The sequence below is a fragment of the Cephus cinctus genome, unplaced genomic scaffold (assembly GCF_000341935.2).
Source record: "Cephus cinctus unplaced genomic scaffold, Ccin1 Ccin1_scaffold0597, whole genome shotgun sequence".
Taxonomy (NCBI): Eukaryota; Metazoa; Arthropoda; class Insecta; order Hymenoptera; family Cephidae; genus Cephus; species Cephus cinctus.
Genome location: NW_014333243.1, coordinates 134,179 through 155,699, shown reverse-complemented (window position 1 = coordinate 155,699; position 21,521 = coordinate 134,179). Strand labels below are relative to the sequence as shown.

General features: G+C 37.2%; 3 protein-coding genes and 1 long non-coding RNA gene across 6 annotated transcripts; 2 read left to right on the top strand and 2 right to left on the bottom strand.

The window, feature by feature from the left end:
* Positions 1-78: 78 nt before the first annotated feature.
* LOC107269070 (pre-mRNA-splicing factor ISY1 homolog) lies at positions 79-2,131 on the bottom strand. The gene is made up of 4 exons (XM_015742520.2): positions 1,623-2,131; positions 1,528-1,550; positions 1,126-1,444; positions 79-1,051 (listed from the first exon to the last, which is right to left on the bottom strand). The coding sequence occupies exons 1-4, from the start codon at positions 1,623-1,625 to the stop codon at positions 683-685; spliced, it is 714 nt and encodes a 237-aa protein (XP_015598006.1). The 5' UTR covers positions 1,626-2,131; the 3' UTR covers positions 79-682.
* Positions 2,132-2,728: 597 nt separating this feature from the next.
* On the top strand, positions 2,729-4,298 carry LOC107269072 (probable phospholipid hydroperoxide glutathione peroxidase). The gene is made up of 2 exons (XM_015742523.1): positions 2,729-3,100; positions 3,278-4,298. The coding sequence occupies exons 1-2, from the start codon at positions 3,094-3,096 to the stop codon at positions 3,883-3,885; spliced, it is 615 nt and encodes a 204-aa protein (XP_015598009.1). The 5' UTR covers positions 2,729-3,093; the 3' UTR covers positions 3,886-4,298.
* Positions 4,299-4,748: 450 nt separating this feature from the next.
* On the bottom strand, positions 4,749-20,340 carry LOC107269071 (putative epidermal cell surface receptor). 3 transcript variants are annotated; one of them, XM_015742521.2, is made up of 13 exons: positions 19,908-20,340; positions 11,316-11,930; positions 10,798-11,091; positions 10,528-10,720; positions 10,188-10,402; positions 9,748-10,100; positions 9,396-9,663; positions 7,215-8,570; positions 6,792-6,999; positions 6,202-6,700; positions 5,757-6,117; positions 5,485-5,675; positions 4,749-5,213 (listed from the first exon to the last, which is right to left on the bottom strand). In XM_015742521.2, exons 1-13 carry the CDS (start codon positions 20,014-20,016, stop codon positions 5,109-5,111), a joined length of 4,767 nt encoding a protein of 1,588 aa, XP_015598007.1. In that variant the 5' UTR covers positions 20,017-20,340; the 3' UTR covers positions 4,749-5,108. The 3 variants fall into 3 exon arrangements, with proteins under 3 accessions (XP_015598007.1, XP_015598008.1, XP_024942061.1); XM_015742522.2 differs by having other exon boundaries at positions 5,073-5,213; positions 5,460-5,675; positions 19,908-20,339; XM_025086293.1 differs by lacking the exon at positions 19,908-20,340 and adding an exon at positions 12,618-12,868 and having other exon boundaries at positions 5,074-5,213.
* LOC112494540 lies at positions 18,468-20,003 on the top strand. The gene is made up of 3 exons (XR_003060072.1): positions 18,468-18,575; positions 18,741-18,864; positions 19,887-20,003. It is a non-coding gene; the product is annotated as an uncharacterized LOC112494540 (long non-coding RNA).
* Positions 20,341-21,521: the final 1,181 nt, after the last annotated feature.

Below are 21,521 nucleotides of genomic sequence, written 5' to 3'. Positions count from 1 at the left end.
CAGTCATTAGTGCATTCTTTTAGCACTGTATGGTTACTATTGTATTTGAAAATGCAATAAGTGGAATAGTTATCATTGTTTGTATGAAAATATATATTTAGATGGAATTATGATTTGACATATGCAGCACACATCTGGTTCTTATTTAATGACAGCTTATGTAGACGTACTCAAAATGTCTTAGGGAACTTCTGGGCCTTAGTGATATTATTGCATTATGTATAATCTATTTATAATCGGCACGGAACAAGATAATGGTAACGTTTTTGAGGTTGTAAGTTAGTCCTACGGCTCGTCCTTATTGTTATATTCAGCAAATGACAGGATAGGACTAACTCATTATTATGTTTGGTATTGATAACTATAACTGTTTTTGGATTTATAATACATTTATCAATAAAAAATCATGGTCCGCGGTGATTATAAACAGACGGCTTTTGGATATATGTCCACATTTTATCTCAAGCACACTTTGTTGAACAAGTACTCATGGAAATTTAAATGTCTTCTGCACAAAATAATTACCTTAATGAATGTTATTATGTAATTATAAATTAATGATAATAATTACATTTGTCGCGTTTTATAAAAGTGTACTCTAATATTATTAAAATGATCAACTTATTCGTAGTTTTTACTAGAGGAATAAGATGAAAATATATGAAAAAAAAGAAGATACCGATTAAAGAACGTATTTCTCCAGTAATTCCTGTTTTTTCCTTGCAAGTAAGGCTTCCTGAATATCCTGTTGGGATGGTATTGACTTTTGCGCTGTGGTTTCTATTTCCTCTTCAGCTTCGGGTTCTTTTTCACTGTGTTCGAGCCATTGCTGTACTGCCTTTTCCCTAGCTTCTTGTTCTGCTTTTTGTTCCAATGGCAATAAAATACCATCGTCGTCGTCTCTATATCCATAGTAATCAGCATCAATATCTTTCATAAGTTCTGCTCTAGTTTTTCTAGGAGGTGGCGGAGGCTCTTGTTCAAAAAGCTCTCTTACTCCAGGCAATTCTTTAGCAGCTCCAAAATATTTATAACCGCGATTACCAGGTACCTAGAAGATTTAAAATAATTTATACATAGGCTCAATTAATATTTGCAGGATGAGTAAAATTGAATTGTACGCACTTCACGACCCTCATGGTCCAACATACGTGGTCCTACGCGAGAATAGTCAGGTCCACCTAGTTCTTTTATTTGAGCTTCCCAATGTCGTTTTTCTCTAAGTAATTTATTGATTTCATCATTGAGATCACGAATACGAAATTCACCTAATCCTGCATTCTGTATTTGTGCAACTTTTTTTGCAATTTCTCTTATAATTTGCATTCTCCATTTTTCTGCTTTTCGCAGATCACGACATTCAGAAGCTAAATAAGGACGTCTCTCTTGTTCTTTTCTTGCACCTTCATTGCTCTGGGCTGCGCGCCACCGAGCAAGAGTGGTCCTAAAGTCAGTATTAGTTATTATTTTTAGGAAACATTTTAATATAAACAAAATAATTAAAAACATAACTTTAGATTTACTTACATTGCTTTCTCTGCATTTCGAGCCTGTAATAATAATACCAAGCAAATAATACTTTATGTTCATTAAATTTTTTCTTATAAACAATTTATACTTACCATGATTGTTTGATAATTTTGTTAGGAAAGGAAGGAGCAACTGATTGTTTGATAGTATAATAGAGTTAACTTTTCAACAGCTGTACATATATAGAATACAGATCTTTATCTAAGTCATTTCTTCGATGATATTAACGCATAGGTTAAGTATCAACACAAAATAGTATTATTATATCAAATATCCGTTATTTTTCATGTAACGTCTACAGGACGTCCATGTTAACACTTGATTGGTTATGCATATGTAAATACACACGTGTCATACCGGCAAACTTTTGAGTATCTATGACCGTCGGGAAGTTAGCGCGGGAAAATCAAAAGTTGTATATTTATAGTGCTTAAAAAATTGCTCCTTAAATGCTTCATATGTTTCCGTAATTGCTCCACTGCTACTATGCAGTGATTAATAAATATTCATTAAAACAGAACATTTTTATTTTTATTGAAATTCCAAATAACCGAGCAGATTTTCATATGAGTTTCTTTATGAATGAATTGCTCCCGATTTGCTCCCAAGTTCTCCACAATTAGTTTTTTATTTAATTAAAGCATCTTTAAATAATAATTAAAATTTGATTTTCACTTAGCTCGATTGCAAACGTGAACATTATGATTGGTTTGCGAACACACCTATGACAGCTGCGTTCTAAGATCAGCCGAGAGTGCGCGAACATCGTTGCCTCGGTTCATTTTCGAACACACTTGGTAAATTCAGGATTGGCCAATTCCTTTAGATCAGTATTAACTAAACCGGTTCATGACCGCCGTGTAAACGTAGTTTAAGGCCTGTTATCTCCTAAAAAACTAATTGTGGAGCAATTGGGAGCAAATCGGGAGCAATTAATTCATAAAAAAACTCATATGAAAATCTGCTAGGTTATTTGGAATTTCAATAAAAATAAAAATGTTCTGTTTTAATGAATATTTATTAATCACTGCATAGTAGCAGTGGAGCAATTACGGAAACATATGAAGCATTTAAGGAGCAATTTTTAAGCATTATAAATATACAAATTTTGATTTTCCCGCGCTAACTTCCTGACGGTGTATCTATGTCCACGAGATATGTGAGAACGGATCGCATATACCGTATGCCGGTAAAGCCACTATTTGAAATATAATATATATTCTTCTGCCAATTATTTTGAATAGAGTTTGCAAAAATGTAAAACAAAATCATTAAATATTAATTTTAAAATGTTTAAATATATAAATTTATTGATTAACTGTGTTATTGTTTCTCTTAGTTATAAGTACTTATGTTTGATTCATGTTAGTCGCGATAAAATAATGCAATAAAAGAAAATTGACAGAACGATCGTCAAACGCTACGCAGTTTCACAAGCTTCAATTCTACTTTTCTCGTTAAGTTTTTATCGGGACCAAAAATTGGTTAACGGCTGTGTTGCATCTTTCGCTGAATATTAGCAAAGTTATTTCTCATTCGAGCGTACATGATAATCAAGTTAAAATGTTAGGTAAGATACGCATGTTATTTATCAGAGTTAGTCATTCGTTCGACCTTTGTTCTTGACAATGACTAGAGCTGATTTCTACCAGAATATAAAAGTTGTACATAAATCAGTGCATATCAGTAGTTCGCTTTCGTTGTTTAAGCTTCATGCACTGCTTAATAATGCGTTGTAAAATTCTAGGATTTATGTTCTTGTGCATGATATTGAGTGCTGCAAAGGTACTTGGAGAGGATTGTGCGAACCAAGATCAAGGACATTGTTCAGCGACTGAACGTCAGAATTTTGACCAGGAGACTGATTGGCAACGCGCTACTTCCATTTACGATTTTCATGCCAAAGATATACATGGAAATAATGTATCATTGGAGAAGTATCAAGGACATGTTGCTATAATTGTTAATGTGGCAAGTGACTGTGGATTGACTGACAGAAATTACAAGCAGCTTGTGACACTCCATCAGAAGTATAAGGATTCTCATGGACTTAGAATTTTGGCCTTTCCATGTAATCAGTTTGGTGGTCAGGAGTCAGGCACTGCACAACAGATTTTGGACTTCGTCAAACGCTACAATGTTGAGTTTGATATGTTTGAAAAGATTGATGTAAATGGGGACAAGGCTCATCCTCTGTGGAAATGGCTCAAATCTCAACAAGGCGGATTTCTTACCGACGATATCAAATGGAACTTCACTAAATTTGTTATTGACAAACAAGGACATGTGGTCAGCCGTTTTGCACCTACAACCGATCCTTTGGAGATGGAATCAGCTCTTAAGTCAATATTTTAAATAAGCCTCAAGAAAATCGAAGATGATAATAACAAGTTACAATGGTTTAACGAAATGGAAGACTCAAAAAATATAAATCATGTAGTCATGTTGTTGGATAATGATATATATAATACATTATGGGCTTGTATTGTACCATAATACACATATCTTATGCACTTGTTATAATGCTTTTATGTAGATTATAGTTAATATCAAGAATTTATACATTAAAACGTATCTTTTTAAATGAATTAAATTAATATTGCTTTTGTATTTTTTAACATTACAAAGAAAGTTTTTAACAAAGTTACAAGTTGATGTAACAAGACCATGATATTGATGAGTTTCCAGGCTCAATTTTTGTACGAAATTTTTGACTAATACAACATGCTGTTTCAATACTCATTTACATAATACATAAATATATTTGAGATTTCTTGTTTTTTTTTTCACCCCCTTATTGTACCACCTGTCTACACAATTCTGTAAGAAGATGCGTTTACTCGAGATAAGTAATGTTTTTATTAATTTTCAAATTCCTAATGATACGTACTGTACAAAAAATCTTCCTAAATGAAGTTGCTTGGCCACTTTAGGAAGTTTACTTAGTAGCTTAATCTTAAACTTTAAATATACAAAATAAAAAATTTGTTCATAACATTTATAATTAATTGTTACAATGTAGAAAATATTTAGGTGATAGATTTAGGGCACAATGAAATCTAAAGTAATAAGTAAAATTACGCTCGTAGCTTGTTGCTAATTTTGATACCATTAACACTTGTCTCCATCCTGTGATATTGTAATCCAGGATTGTATTAACCAAACTCAACATTAATATCTGGTAATGACTTTAGATTGGGATGAAATCCGATGTTTCCTTTTGTAGTACAAACATACATATATATTGCGTTAAAATCCTATGTACAACCTTTGATACAACATAAACATAAACTACCATCCTGAAAATATGAATCCTTAGAAATGTCCTTAACCGCTTTATCAGATATAAAAGATTTGAAAGTAACAATTTGATATACATATGTATCGTTCATTATTCATTTATGAGATTCAAAGAACGGAATGTCAAATTAATTATAAAAAATAATATAGCATCATGCATAGCATTTTTTTTTTACTGATAATGTAACGAATAAATATACACAAAGGTACAAGGACGGATTTAAATGACATCGCATAATTATAATATAAAATAAATATAAATTAATAAGTTAAAATTTTCAAGCACTTTCCTTGGCATCATTATTCGTATTGATGGTAGCCAGCTCGTGTTCCGAGTTTTTGCTTTGTCCGTTTCTTCTTATCGTTACTGTATCCTCACAAGTCTGAAAATAATAAATCACATTCAGAAGAATGCATAGTCGCGAGAAATATAGAGACTTGATCTTTGCTAGTAGCCATGAAAATAATGATTAGGTTTAAGAAAGTTCACCGTATCAAAGAGATAGAAACGCATACAAAATTATTCAGATTTAGAATTGCAGTAGGCCAAGATGGTGCGAAACTCAATCGAGTCTCTCAATTAATGTGTGATACTAATTATGGGATTAGAACAAAAGCAGTAAAATTACCCATAGTTTCTTGTTGCATTTCTACCTTGTAGGAGGGGTTGTCGTAAGCGGATGTGGTTTTACGGGGTGAAATATCAGCTTTGCTGCTCGTTCGTCTCTTCATCAACATCATCAACAAAATGAGGGTTGATAAAATAGCAAGTGAGGCTACAACAGCGACGATAACCAGAGGACCATAATAGTCTCCTTCATGAAGTGGGATTGAAGCGAGTTTGCCTACAGAAAAATAATAGTAATTTTTTGTCATAACTAAATCAAACTACACAAGTTTACGAGAAAACTCTATGACTGTTTCACCTTGTTGGGAAACACCAGCTGATAGTAGTACTCCAGGTTTCGTAACAAAGTCTTGTACGTTACTTTTTTTAATTCTTCCATTGGTCAAGTAAACTTCAATCCAAAGTCTATATCTTGTACCAGGTTTGAGGTCATTGATAATAGTCTTAGCTGGAGAGTCTCTCTTGGCGATTTTAAAAGTACTGGTATCCTCTTTCCCAGTGTCGCTTTGATAAATAGCTCGATAAATATTGACATATTTATCTTCAGGGTAAGGTACACCACTCCAGGAAACTTCTACATCCGTGGATTTGATAGTTTTAATATCGACTTTTACATCAAATGAATATGGATCTGGTTCCATAGACGTAGTTATTTGAATCTGTTGAATAATTTTCATAGCCGATAATTATTATAAATGTTTACCGTAGTAGGTAAATCATAATAATATTATTCATACACTTACCGTTTTCTCACTTATGAGTTCAGTAGTTTGACCAGGGAATGGTATGAAGTAAATACCAATTTCATATGTAGTTGACGGTTTAAGATTTTCGATAACATAGCTCGTAACAGCTCTGTGAATTAATGGCGTAGCTGCATATACTTTTCCGTCATGCTCTTTATACCTCAGTTGTACTCCATCGATGAACTGTAGTTCGTAATCAGTAAATTTCTTCCACATAACGTTCACCCAGGTGGAATTCGTCTCCGTCAATGCGAGTTCGGCATTGATTGGTATTTGCGATGGCAAAGTTGTAATTTCTGCAGGTCTCTCAAGAGTTCGTACACTGTAGACTTTACTGCTTGGATTATTGGAGAGATCGCGTAGTTTTACTGTAATCTTCACTTTATATTCCGTGGACGGCTTCAAGTCACCCAATTCAAATTCCATTTGTGCTGTTGCTATGAGATCGTTGGGTGGGGCAAATATTTGGGATTTCCAAGTAGACACGTCAAGGTTGCTATATAAAAAGAATTACTTTAAAGTAAAATGTTTATCGTATTATATAAAAAATACGTTTGAACTATATAATAATAACCATGAAGACTTACGCTTTGTCGCTTGTATAACGTAATTCTACTCTTCCATGCAGACCCACTAACAATGACGGTACAGTAAATACCAATCTGACAGTATTTTCATCAAGGGCTTCCAAGGTCTGTACGCTAACTTCGTCAGAGGGTGATTGCGCAGGATGACCAGAAAATGATGGGATTCCACCAGGTAAGCCAAAATTTGGTGGTACGTTGTGCTCCAATCCTGAAGTGTACGAATAATCAGATGAATATCTTCAGATGTTTATGATTTATATCAATAAAGTTGATTATATATGTAATATTTGATCTCTACAGCATTATCTAAAGATACATGCTTTAATGTCTCGAGCTATCAAGCTATACGCTGCCGAAATTTTATGACAAGAATTATGGATTTCTTCAGTAAATAAATTTGGCTTCCGTTAATAGGGGACGAACCTGACTGGTTGGGCGTTTGTGCAGCGAACAGATGGTTCAAGTGCGTGAGTCCCGTGTGCGGGATATGTGCGTCAATATGAGATGGCAAGGGCGGTGGTGGTCCGTTTGGTAAATTATGAGTTATGGCTGGTTGTTCAGGATAATGTTGGAAAGGTCCAGGATTGGAATCATGTTGACTTATATGGGCTAAGAGTTCCTCGAATTGCTGAGGGGAGTTTGGTATCTCCGGAGTGTGAATATGATAGGTCGTTTCACCGTTTTCATTTTTCTGAGTAAAGATTTGGGGCTTTATTGGTTTTTTGGGTCCGGGTGGTGGTGGACCAAAGTAACCGGGTGGTACTTGATTATTTGGTAAATTCTTTTGACTGGAGATTTGTTGGTGCAAGTCGTACAGGCCTTGGTGACCCTGAGGTGGACTCTGGCCTAGCTGAATTAAACCTGGATGTTGAAGATTGATAAGATGATACAGATCCTCCGGAAGAATTTCCTCGTCCGGGTTTCGTTGTCCAGGTTTCGATTTACCAGGTAGAATTAGGGGTGGCTTCGATTTATTTTCATCCACAAAGTGGTCTGCTATAGAAATCTTTTTCTTAGGACTAATTGGTACGATGAAATTTGGATCATTTAAATTAGGTCTTAGGGGTACTGGACCACTGTAGGGTGGGCCAGCTTCATGATTCTGGTACTGAACATCAAAGCGTGTGGGAGGAATATGTTCTCCATTATTGGGTGAGAATACGAATGGTGGTCCTGAGGAACCGGGCTGACTATTTAATGGAATGAACTGGGGCTCATCTGCGACGTGTCCACCTTTTTGCGACGGCGGAAGTTCATTGGGATTAACTGTACCCGGCATAAGAGGATTGTCACGAATATTCGAATGCACTTGATTATTCGTTTGGGGTCTGTCAGCCAATTTGTCTGGGGCAAATGGTCCCTGAAATTGTTGTTCTATCACCTCCTTGTGCGGTTTTATTGATTCCACGGCTTTTTTCGAATCCGCTTTGGATTTAGATTTGTCTTTGAGTGGCGGAGCCATCTTTTCCGGATGACTAGGCAAATGAAATAATTGTTCGACGGAGGGTTGGGTGGGCTTGTAATTAGGACTATAGGGTCCATTGTAAGGTACTGTCGGGTGACCAGGGTTTATGGGATAATGGAGTTCGTGATTAGAAGTGTCTGGATAAGAGTTAATATTTTCAGGATCTTCCCACGGGAAGGAGGTGCCACGTTCCGGTTCCTGGGTGGGCCTGAGCATTGCTGACTTGTTATTTGGTCTTTTGCTATCGTCTATCAATTGCTGGTCGATCGTTTCTGTGGCTAAAGGGCCGGGAAACGTGGACGTCACGTTCTTTCCTGCAATAAGTAAAGTCCATTGTCACAGAAGTGGTGATCAGTCCCGAGTTGTCCAAAGTCCATGCATATTTACAGCGATATACGTCACGCAGTATGTACAAGCTTAGTAGCACCGGGAAGCATGCACAAAATATGTTTTCCTACACTTCGTTATAAATATTTTATCAATTTTGTTTTGTTTCAGGATCGAGTACGGATAATTGTATTTACGACAAGAACTGTTGTTGCCACACGATAACACTAAGTCTTAGATACTACATAATCTTGGAAAAAAGATACGTTGTATTTTAATGAACGATGAAATTATTTAAAATGCAGTGAAGTAAATAGATTTTAGAATTATGTGCGGAGGATCAGGGTGCGAGATTTTTATATAGATTTCTTGATATTTGTTGAGCTGTGGTATGGTTAAGAAATGCAGTTACATAATTATTCAACCATATTTAAGATTTAACTGAACCTAAAGAATATAATTTTCCACATTCTTCACCTATAAGAAATCTTCCAGTCAGGTCCACATTCTGAACAGTTAACAAAAGCGATAATTTTCTACCCATAAACCAATTTACATTTTCATTCAATTCAATCCTAATATCAAAACACCATCACCAGAGAGTTAACTAATCCATATCAATAATAGTACTTAAATTGGATGTGAGAAAAATGTATCAAACAAAAATTATGTGAAACACAGATGCCCATAAAGATATCATTCCTACAATCATCCATAAGGACAATATATTTTTAATCGCGATAGAAATATGATTTGTAATTTCTTAATTTCATATCGCATCTTTTCTATTTTAATGAAAAAACTTTACTTACCGCTTGTAGAAAGTGATGGAGAACCACATACCCAATGTAAACAGCACTCTTCATCAGGTAAATGTGCTAACAGTGCATGATGCGGTGGACATTCTAAATTTGGTGGTGGCAAGGCCATCACTGGTGGACATGCTGCATGGCAAGTTACATTTCCCATTTCGCAGTAGCATTTCTTCTCACATCCAGTAACATTTGTTGGGATGTCGGACCAGTTTTCATAAATTGTACCTTCGTACAAGCAGGAGCCATTATTCCTACAGCGTACCTCCTGAGGATAGTATCAAGTGCAACACATAGTTATGAATCAAAAATACATAGAATTTCCAGAATGATTAATAACAATAATTCTTACTTGGGGACAACACTGTGGTGCTTTTGGTATAAAATCTGACGGTACTGTTTCCCAATCTAAACAGTGTGGATCTAAAACGTCCAAACCAAAATCTGTTGGACATTCTATGGTGTGACATTCAACATTGGCACCATTGTTACAAGTGCAGAATGAAATACACTCATCATACCACTCGGCACCAATTTTATATGACTTTCCTCTGTAACTACAAGTATTTTTGTCCACTTTTTCTGTAATATTGGTTTTGATCACTTCAGCTGGTAAAAAAACTTGAAGTGCTGGACCGGATTTCCCAGCTTCCGTGATACGCACGTAATAAGTATGAGCAGGTTCCAGATTCGACACAATTCCATCTAAAGAAACGATAAGTTCTCTTGACGTATAGCGTATAACGTGACTAGTTATATGTATGTACAGGAACAAGAAACTTATGGATGTACCTTTATCAGGTTTTTGCTGTCGCCATACAAGATTGTCCGCTGAGAGTTCCACGTTCACATCCTCGGCAGATTTCGTCGACAACTTCAACTTAATGGCTGTAGAATTCAAGACTTTTACATCCGTTAGATTGACAAACAGTTCTGCTGGACTTTCTGGTTTAATCTCATGATCGCCCAGAGTGACGTCGCATAGTGTTATGGTGCAGCAAGAGTCCCTGCATTTGTTGATGATTGATAAATTAATCCACTATTGATAGACATTTATTCTTTAGCACTGTATAGTATATCATAAATAAAAGATCAATTTCAACGATAAAATTATAATGTAAAAATATTTTACCGAGGATCAGGTAAAGCAACGCATCTGTCATGTTGATTAGCGGCGGAAGTAGTTTCATTTGGCGGACATCTTGGCTGACACTTCAAACTTCCTCCAGCTTCACAGACGCAAACCCTCGAGCAACCATCTTCGACGCGCTGCCCTCTCGTCAGTGTTTCATTTCCAAAAATACAAGATTCTTCAGGTTCCGGAGCTATAAATTCATAGAAAACAAGTAATATACGTTATTAAATCTTTTTCGTATTCTTTTTCGCTGTTCAGATAACGTACCGGAACTTTCAGCGCATACTATTATAGCGCAACATGGTTCTTCTGTCATTGTTATCGCTGCACACCAAGGATCATCTATTACTTTTCCGGCTCTGATCAAAGGACTGATACATAAGGGTTCACAATTCATTATCCTCCCACCTTCCCCACACATGCATTTCTCTTCGCAATCCCGAACGATCTTCTCGCCAATGGCATATGTATGATTTCCATCAATACACATGGGAACATTAGGAATCAACGTGGAAGTAACGTTAATATTTGATTCATTGTGGGCAACCACATATTCTCCACCTTAAAAAAATATTAATGTCGATAATCATTTTAAGATACATAATTTATTAATAATTTCATAACACGCTGGAAGGATTTATAGGATGAATAAAATGTGGCATTTAATATAATTGGTCTAGATTCGAAATTTTTTCAATTAGAAATACTACACATTAATAATTGCTAAATGACTTGGAAAAATATTTCGTCAATTAATCACTATACATCCATAATTAATCACTAACCTTCGACTTCCTTATCCTCTTCATCCATACTGACATCACTGAGATCCGTCAAATTGGCATGCAAGGAATTCGTAGGTTCCACAGCAGTGACGTTCAAAGCTCTTCCTCTAGCTGCAACAACTTCGTCAGCCATTGTTGTATTTTTTTCCGAATTACTTTCCATGGTAGAATTCATTTTCATTTCGTTTTTCATAGCGGGCAACTGGTAAACGTCACCAACTACAGGACCCATCATAGGCTCTCCATGTATTAAAAATGGAACTGCATGCTCTGTCAAATTTGTCAAAAGCTCTTGATCAATGATCTTCTTCGTATCGTTATCATTCATGAGTGCAGTGGAGGATTCCACAGGATGATTCGTCACGCTCTCCATACCGGAAACCGGTGAGGCTACCTCGTCGTTATTGACCTCGTCCTTCAAGGTTTTTTGATACTTCAGATCCGTCTTCGGTTTGAAGTCCACGATGGACTTTTTCTTCCCGTCGGCACTCGATTTGGAATCATTCTCCTTGGTGGGAAATTCATTTTTACCATAATTCGCGACAACCTCCTTCTGGGACGGGTTTGAATCTGATTCGGTCTGTAATGGTTCCACGCCTGGCACCTCCTCGTCAGCTGCAAGAAAAGGCATAAGAAATGAATTCCTGGCATATAGAGAGATATATTGAGTGGACGACGATGCATTTGGGTTTCACTAAAGTATAAGCTGGTCTAATGAAGAAAGATGAAAAATAAAGATAAACGAAAGTGATCTCAGTTAAATAGAAAGTTCAATAATTTATCATGGCGTCGAGTGATTGGTATGGAAACAATGATTCGTGAAATTCTCCAAGATTCGAGCGGAAAGTTATTCTGAATAGAATGGTCTTTTTCTTCCCATAAAAATCGTATAACACGTTTGTACGAATGTAGGGAGGTATTCGTTGCGTGGAACGTCTATTTTCCGCCGTTCGCGGACCGAAACGGTACGTAACGGTTCGTGAACGATGACCGCACGATTTATTTACGTATACCCAACGATTACTCGCCGTCTCTGATGGTATACATTTGAGTGATCGATACGAATATTTGATGACAGATACAGTGTATGTACATATGATATCGATTGAAAACAGCATGATTCGAATGTTATGACGTTCGGAAGTAAAGCAGTTGAAAAATTAGTTTGATTCAACATCATTTCATAACCATATAGTAGTCGATCTACAAGTAACAGTTTAATATGACAGCACAGAAAAACGATATGTGTAGTGAATGACATGTGGACTTATTTTGAAATTTTTCATTTAAAATATGAGGTACCTCATTCGTTATTTAAATTTGTAGCAGATAAGAAGCGTGTAAAAGGTTATAATATTTCCTAGCATCACATGATAGATCTTATTGAGGGCGATATAAAAGAGAATTGGTACGTCATGCAACATCAGGAATATCTTGGAATATGTGTTAGATAATTATCAAGAAATAGCTGTGAAACAATGTGGCCGGAAGTCGCGCACGTAACGGTACAAGCATCTCAATACGTATCCGACGCGACGCGAAGGTGGAAACTTATACGTTAGTGAATGTTCTTAAACTGACGTTAAGTGTAGCCGATGTTGCTTGGGATAAAAATTGGCGGAGGTTATCGTATAACAGAATCCTTGAAAGATTACTTATACGAATCGTTAAGTCCCATGACCGAGCCAGTTCTCTGCTTTAACTATCACCTGATGCACTTGACACTAATGGAAGAAGTTAACGATAAACTATCAGGAGATTTTTGCAAACCTGAAGTACCGTTTGTTTCCGGTTACGATAGCGTAGTATCATGTGCGACTTACGAATAAATATATATAGGCCACCGCAGGTTAATTAAATTTGCTTCAAAATTGCATTTATCTATAGAGTTTATTGAAAAATTGGAAGCTCAAATTATTTTTTCAGACATAGAGGGACAATGATCGATTTGATTAGTCACCATAGTAATAATGTCTAAGGTTTTGTTAACAAAAAAAGAATAAAAAAAATGAAGGTCAAGGTTGTTATACATTTTTATGGAGACTATGAGCACTGTGTATTGTCACTATATTAGATACAATTACTAAGGCTGTTGATTCCATTTTTATTAGACACCTGGTGGACGGTCATACGATATATTCATTAGAGAATCCTTTGTATTGTAAATGGCGAAGATCTACTCCCGATATGATGATCAGGTAGAAAGTTTCATCCGAATGCATTGAATTTGCGAATGAAAACCCACAGTCAGCCACAAAGCCGTGTTACGGTACTGCTTTGGCAATCCTCTAATGTGGTATCGATGAAATGGCGTCGATTCTTGTGGAAGATTAAATGCAAATCTCACAACAAACCTTATGCGATAAGCTCATATCGCAAGGAAAATAACGATCGTGAAAATATTATGTTTTGAAATTTTTGTCGCTTGCAGCCCATTTCATTAAGGTGCCAACACTAATAGGTATACATAACCAAGCAATTTGTAAAAGCTAGAATAAAGAAAATAATAATGAATTCTTAAAAACGTAATTTTATAGAATACAGTATCCTTGCTGCAGAGTGTATTTGTAACCAACTTTAAATAAAACGACTTAAACAATTTTCTGACTATCTTGACCGAGACTGATCGATCAAGCGTTTCCATAAATTTCTGTGTCTATCCAGCTACAAGAAATCCAATTTGAATATTTTTCCTTTTTCAAAAACACGTCCTTGGCAGTTTCATCTAATATGCCTATATATATATATATATACTATATAATAAAATCACTGATCTTGCGTTAGCCGTAACGAACATCCCGTTGCGCTTATTAAACAGACTAATAACATTTGTGGATGTTATAAAACGCTTTCTTATACGTAGATTTCAGATTTTTGACAGATTTCCTGAGTAATTATATTTCACAACTGTTTTAAGGCAAGTAGGTCTTTCACTGCGTTTCGATTGGCGATGCCTTTCACGCAAAGAAAAGATGGTTAGTGAGTCCCGTGCTGCGAATCCGTTTGCCATTGCCGAAGGTCGACGACGAGAGAGAAAGAGAGGAAGAGCGAGAAATCGAGAGAAAGAGAGAGAGAGAGAGAGAGAGAAAGAGAGAGAGACGGTCCTTTATTTTTATTACGAATAAGAACTGTAACGGTTCGACCGGTCCGAAGCGAGTACGGTATTCGTCACGCGTTACGACCGGGAGGATTTTATCCGCAAGAAATTCACACTTATCGTTAACAGTCACCGATTTGTGGTAGCTGATTGTGAATTACGTCAGCTAGGCAGCGGAGGAATATGTCAAATGACTAAAACACCGGTATGCTAATTGGAACAATCAGCGGACGAAAGTCCACACGATTTATCAGATTTAGGCAATGAGGTCCCGATGATGTATTTTTGTCTTGGTATGAAAATACATTTTTTTTAGAAGCTAACTAACACGTTCCTTGCCAATGGTCACGTTTTTGTGACCCACCAATCTCGTGAGAGACTGATATGATACGACATGCCCGATAGTGATGTTTTTGCATTTTATTGCCACGTAAGGAAATGACGCCCGTCTTATATTGTCTTATAACCTAAAAAACAGTACAATGCATAATCTTTTTAATATATTATAAAAGTTTGCAAACTTGCACATTGGAACATATTGAATAAAAAGCTACTAAACTAAACGTTGACTGTAGCAGACGGTTCACCATTTGAACGGTGGTAGTGAACGTATTACATAATAAAAATAACAGTTCTCGATCAGGATCAGGTTTATCTCTGGATATTCGAGGTTAACTGTGATTTTAATACGATCTCATAACAGAAAATGATTATTAATAAAATTTGCGACGCAAATACATATATAAATGCGTCGATCGTATAGTTTGACGACATGACACATAAAGAAACAACGACAAGGGAAACATAGAAATTTCACAATAGCGAGCTGATGCGTTAAAAAAAACTACTACCTTGGAACATCATAGCATTGGAATTCTATTCTAATCTAACCTAACGAAATATTTTCTGAGCCCAACACAACTCTGGGTGCCTAGTACTGAAAACAATTTAAACAAATTTGGTGTGTCATCCCACACTATGGTCTTCGAAACGGCTGTTACGCTGAAAGTTCTTTGAGGAAAGACCTCAAAATAGCCATACATCCTCAAAATAACCAATACGCAAATGGAATCGACTCCAAAATAGCACAACGTCAAATTTATAGTTCCTCGTGGAACATATGCAACATCTGATACTATTTACACATAGTCAATTCAAATATATCTACCGCTGCTTTGTCAATTGATAAATATATATTAATAAAACATTGATATGGATGAGTATCGATATTTTTAAGTTTTTCTAAAAAAAAAAAAAAATCACTCAAACATCCGAATTTTCTAGTCAGCAATGATCTTTGACTTACATATCTTGTTTTATAACTGCTTATTAACTGTATTGAAACTTGTTACTGTGTCCTGGGGCCAGTTCAGTTATATTTACCGTGAAAGAAGTAAAAACTGGAGGTAAGTCCATTTACTCTCGAAATCAGCGATGCAAATAAAACGCGACTAAAGTGAATACAGCTTTGAATTATTTAATCCTAAAGAATAATAAATTTTATTCCTCGCAGATCTTCCTATAACCCCGTCAAGTGATTAAAGAAGGATATATAAAAATGACGTTCTTACTGAAATTCGAGACTGTCGGAAGAAGTATCAACACAAACAAAAGTCTCGTTACGGAAAGCTATGAATTAGTCACGATACGAGGAACTCCACTCGGTTTCCTCTTAGCCGGAAGTCTCATGTTGTCCATGAACTCAGAGGCGAATGTATGATCTTGCCAAATCGTTGAACATACATGTGTGTTGAGACTAAGGCAGTTTCGACCACTTGGACGCATACGACGACAACGTCATCAACTCAAAACGCTTGTATTACGAGCCTCAGGCAGCTCCATGAGAGTCTAGTGCGGCATGAGAGACCAATGTTGATCCACAAGGAGGTGGTAGAGCGGCAAGAGGCTGGGATTGGAAATGCGTAGCTGGTGAGGAGAGCGGAGAGTGACAGAGGGAGAGAACCGGGTAGAATGAGAGGGAAAGAGAGAGAGAGAGAGAGAGAGAGAGAAGAGAAAAAAGAACGAAAAAGAGAATAACATAGTCGGTCAGAGAACCGGGTAGAATGAGAGGGAAAGTCCACAAGGAGGTGGTAGAGCGGCAAGAGGCTGGGATTGGAAATGCGTAGCTGGTGAGGAGAGCGGAGAGTGACAGAGGGAGAGAACCGGGTAGAATGAGAGGGAAAGAGAGAGAGAGAGAGAGAGAGAGAGAAGAGAAAAAAGAACGAAAAAGAGAATAACATAGTCGGTCAGCTCGCAAGCGTGCCTTTGGCTATACGGTACCCTATCCTACTTGCTAGGCGGTACAATAATGATTTTATTTTGAACGTTACGATTCAGTGGTCAACGATAGCCATGAAGATGCACCGTTCACACTGAAGAGTTCGCTTCTATTCGTGACCAAGAATAAAGTGAGAGTAGATACGAAGATTCCCCATAGAAATTTCATGAGACTGAATACCAGATCAGGTATATTTGGTATAGTACGATATAGACAATAGTTTGTGTTATTTTAAACTATATTTTACTATCATTCATACACTATAGCGAGCTGATATTGGGGTTATATACGCGATTGAGTGTGACGCGTGTAATTCTATTATTATGGTATTTTATGCTTGTATTTAGAAAACTAGGAAGATTTTACTAGCAGTAACTTGATGACCGCGATTCGTTCCTCGGAGAATTTTAATCCGTGTCCGATTTGTCTTTTACGTAGTTAAATGGTTCCTGCGATTAATTATTATTACTGTTAAGAAAATTTGGTGTACTTTTTTAATGTAATTCAGTCGGGGAAGTCAGGGTAAAAAATAAAATACGTATTTCAGGCGAATAACGGAAAATCGTGCTAATGGAGATTTGCGATGGACCACTTAAAAAAATTTCCTTTTAAGTCCTCCCGACGATGTCCTTTACCAGGAACGTACATTTCGACATAAAATTTACTCAAGTAAATGCCATAGGCCTTGTGGTATTCGCGAGAAGCGATAATCATGAATGATGCCGCCATAATGTTTTCCTTGAGTCTGAATAACCCTTAAGCGGCTTCCACGTTGAATTTCAAACAATGGAATTTAAAAAGACTCGACTCGGTCTGACTAATAAAAATGGTAAAAAGCGATTTAGCACCTTCGCAGAATCTTTCAAGAATTTATTTCTGCATATTATAGAATTTTCAGTGCTACAGGTAGGCAGATGGACTATCGACTAGACAGTCCTTGTGCCGGCATTGAAGTCGCCCGAGTCTCTTCAGTCAGCCAGCTGGGATTTCTCTTGTCGAACTATCGTTTTTGGCAAATCGGTCGTCGGATGGGAAATAAAATTCAAGCAGGATACGAGAAAAGCAAGAAAATATGGGACAACCAGTTTATACGATTTCTACCGATACCTAAACCGAGTATCGATTTATATATGCTGATATAAAAGTATAGATCAAAGTCTTCAGCCGTGGCTTACGTTTCGTTTCTTAACATCGAGTTTCCATTTCGATCGGCCTACGGCGCAAGAAATTGCGTAGTTCTCAGAATTTTTGCGGTTCCGGAACGTTTGCCTCGGTATAAATTGCCTCTCCACTATAGAGGGCCCTGCAGTGCCTGGTCATCGGATTCCGCATCGTGCACGAAAGTAGCAAATAACACGTGCAAATCTTTTTACGTGTTCCCGGTAAGCGCGTAAAGGAATGTTTTTGAATATGAGATTCGTATACATTTATTTGGTACGTACCGAGAAGCACAAAGAAATTATCTGCTTCGTTGGATTATCGATAATCACTGCCGATACTATAACGGTTAAGATTTGTACCTAGCGATAGGCCTTGTCACATTTAAAATAAATTTACACACTTTCAAATTCATCGAAGACACTTTCGACGACTGTTTATCCGACACGGTATAGGCAAACGAACGTTTTCCACTAGCGCTGATTTCTATACAGGCCGTTCCGCCAGCGATACGTTTACCTGATGATACAGTCGTACAATCACCATATGAATGTATACATACAGTATACTATATTATATCTATGCAGATCTTTCAAAAGACTACAGGTCTTTTACCTTTTCAGGATCTCGAAGGACAGATTGAACTAACCTACTTCGGCTATCGCTGATTCTTCATTGCATCATGGATATATGAATGGATAATGGAGAAAATCGTAATCAATCTCCGGTATGAATATATATTATATAAGTAATGTAATATTGTAATTTTAGTTTGATACCGGTAACAAGATTTATCTGTATTTAGCTAGTCAATAATTTATAAGAATTTTCGGGTGGCTATTTTATTACGTATTTTTTTTTAATGACTGTCCGTTACTCCTGGTGCAAATAGAAGAGCAAAATCAAGGCAGCGCTTTGGTAATTGCTGGGCTGTAGGGAGGCGGGAAAAAGAGTCTCTGAAAAGAAGAAGTAGCGAGAGAAGAAAGACAGGGCTGCCTCTCGGATTCGTTTCTCAGGTACGTAGACGTTCGACAATGGTGCCCAGGGCACGTAAAAAGGCAGTTCGAACTAACGATATGTCTACCTAGTCTTTGTGCAATAGATAATACAATAATTATTTATTGAAAAATTAATTTCATTATTTGACCCGGTTCGAGAAATGTATTTCGTCACGGGCAAATTTTCATTACAGTATGCGGACTTGGATGTACTTTCTATTATTATTATTAGTCACTTAATCCTTAGTCATTGACACTCATCGACAAAACTCTCTTAAACGTCACTATGTGCGGATATGCTACACGCTATGCTGAACCATTATCATCTTTGTGTATCTTACAGGTCTACTGAGTACCCAGGCAAGGACGGAACTTTTGTTCGTACCTCTCGATAATTTCTATAGAGAATATTTCCATTGAGAAATCTTAAAGAAACCAGTATATCTGTTATGTATGTAAACAACATGGATAACCAAACGATACAAGACTGCATTAAGTATTTAATAAAATTATTTATTATCCATTCTATTGTACCGTTCTGCAACATGTACACCACTGGGAAATATATTCGTCTACCTTCATCTTATAAAACGTTCCAGTTTCCCTAACGAGTAAAACTTCCCACGCGTGTATAAAGTTTGCTTCGTTATTGCTCCGGCATTCCACGTTGCGTCCTGGGTGACCCAGTTTCTTATGATTTCTTATAGGACTCGTCGGTCCTCACATTTCAGCGTACCTAACCAGCAGTGCATTTAAAGCTGATTAAAAAATTTTCAAAGAACACTCAAATACCGACTTTTCGCGAAATTCGTGGATATTAATCATCGCCGCTGAAAACTTTCGCCCAGTTCGAACAATGCCAGATTTCCTTTCTCTAAGTATACCTTCTATAATTCCATGTGTACTTCCTATAGCATAAATATCAATGTCATTTTGAGTGCTTAATATTTATATCACCCTTGTACTAACATAACCAATGAAATAACTTATGAATATTTTCAAAGATTTCACTCTGTCTCTCTCTTTCTCTCTCTGTTTAGAATTACCAAGGATTAACCTACCAGGAGACGTTGTCGTGACGTCGAGGTCTCCGGGCGATGATACCACGACCCCGCCTAGAAGGCAGAGTCCCACCACCGCAAGCAGAAACCATCTTTCCTGACTGCGCATCCTACCGCATTCTTCTTGGCACCCTTTAACACCACCGCTAGGATGCAGCACAAGCACACGCGGAACTACTCTTTTTCGCGTCTACTCCGGTCACTGACTGATTAAGATCCTCTTGGGCGGAATTGCGACGCGACGCTACTAAAAGTAGCCACAGGAGGAAAGAACAGCGCTGGGGATAATAACGGCTATAGTCAAAGACGGGGAACAGGTAGAGGAAGGAGTATAACACATTCACCCAGGAACGCGATCGCACTGTACCGTCTGTTCTGACTCGTACCAAGTCTCGAGGTGAAGTGCCGCAGTGAGCGGGATCTACCTCTTTGCTGGTTGCCTTTCATTCCTCCTCTTCTGCGAGGCGATCCCAGGGAATTCTCCTATACCCACCCTGCCACCAGGCCCAGTATACCGGGTGTTTCAAAGATACAGAGATATTCCTGCACGCGCACATTTTTCATTAGTCCGAAGACGCACTTGGTTTTGGGAACCCTAAGACGTTCTTTCGAGGGTTTTAGTTCGTCCAATAATTCTCTTAAGTTAAAAGTAGGGTCTTTGTATAGGGACGATGAAAGGTAATCAGGGACAGGGACAAGGACTATCTTTAATTCTTATCTTTAAGCGTAGATGCTTTTACTCATTTCAAAATGGTACTGGCTTCTTTATTTTAAAGGGTCACTGGTTACTTCTGTGTCGAAGTGATGTCTGATTCAAGGGTATATACCGGTACCGGATGTAGTGGTTGTATTTCAAAAGATTACGGATTACTTGTGTGTATCTTCTAGGGTGCAGGGTGGTTCTTCAGGATTTATGAGTGTTGAACAAATTTTGGGACATAGCTACCTTCGAGTTGGGTACAAGGTCGACGTACTTTAGGAGGGTTGCGATTATACTGATCCTGCAGGACTGTTTGCGTACTACCTGTATCCGGTTTGTTTATTTGCCTAGAGAAAGGAGAAAAAAGTATTTTTATGCATAGGTAAAGGTCTCAGCAAATGGCCACAAAATTGTTGTAAATTATCAAGGAATCGAAATTCGCTATCTGGTATGTGAGGCAATTTAGCATCGCGTGGATTCGTCACACGCAAAGCGCTAGATCTCATTGAGAATAATACCTGTACGGATTTCTGGGGAATCTTGCGAATTGCGATATGAATCTTCATTCAGTTTCGGATCTAGGCACTTTAGTTTCCACGAAAATTATCATTCCACATCTTCAACTCTCTAGATTGTATGATCTCGGGAACAAGCTGGCTTTCGTTATTTCATTATTATTTTTTTAAACTAAATATTCTATAGTGGAGCTGTGAATTGGATTATTAAACAGGATTATTATTGGTACACCCGGTACATTAGTAGACATCGACAGTGGTCTAAGTTCTCTCTAAGTTTGGACGGAGAAATCTTTCACTGGGAAAAAGCAAGTGGCAATACCAATATGTATTAGCTGTATACAATTTACAGTATAGACACAAGTCAGACGTGTATGTACGAATAGAACCAATACTCAA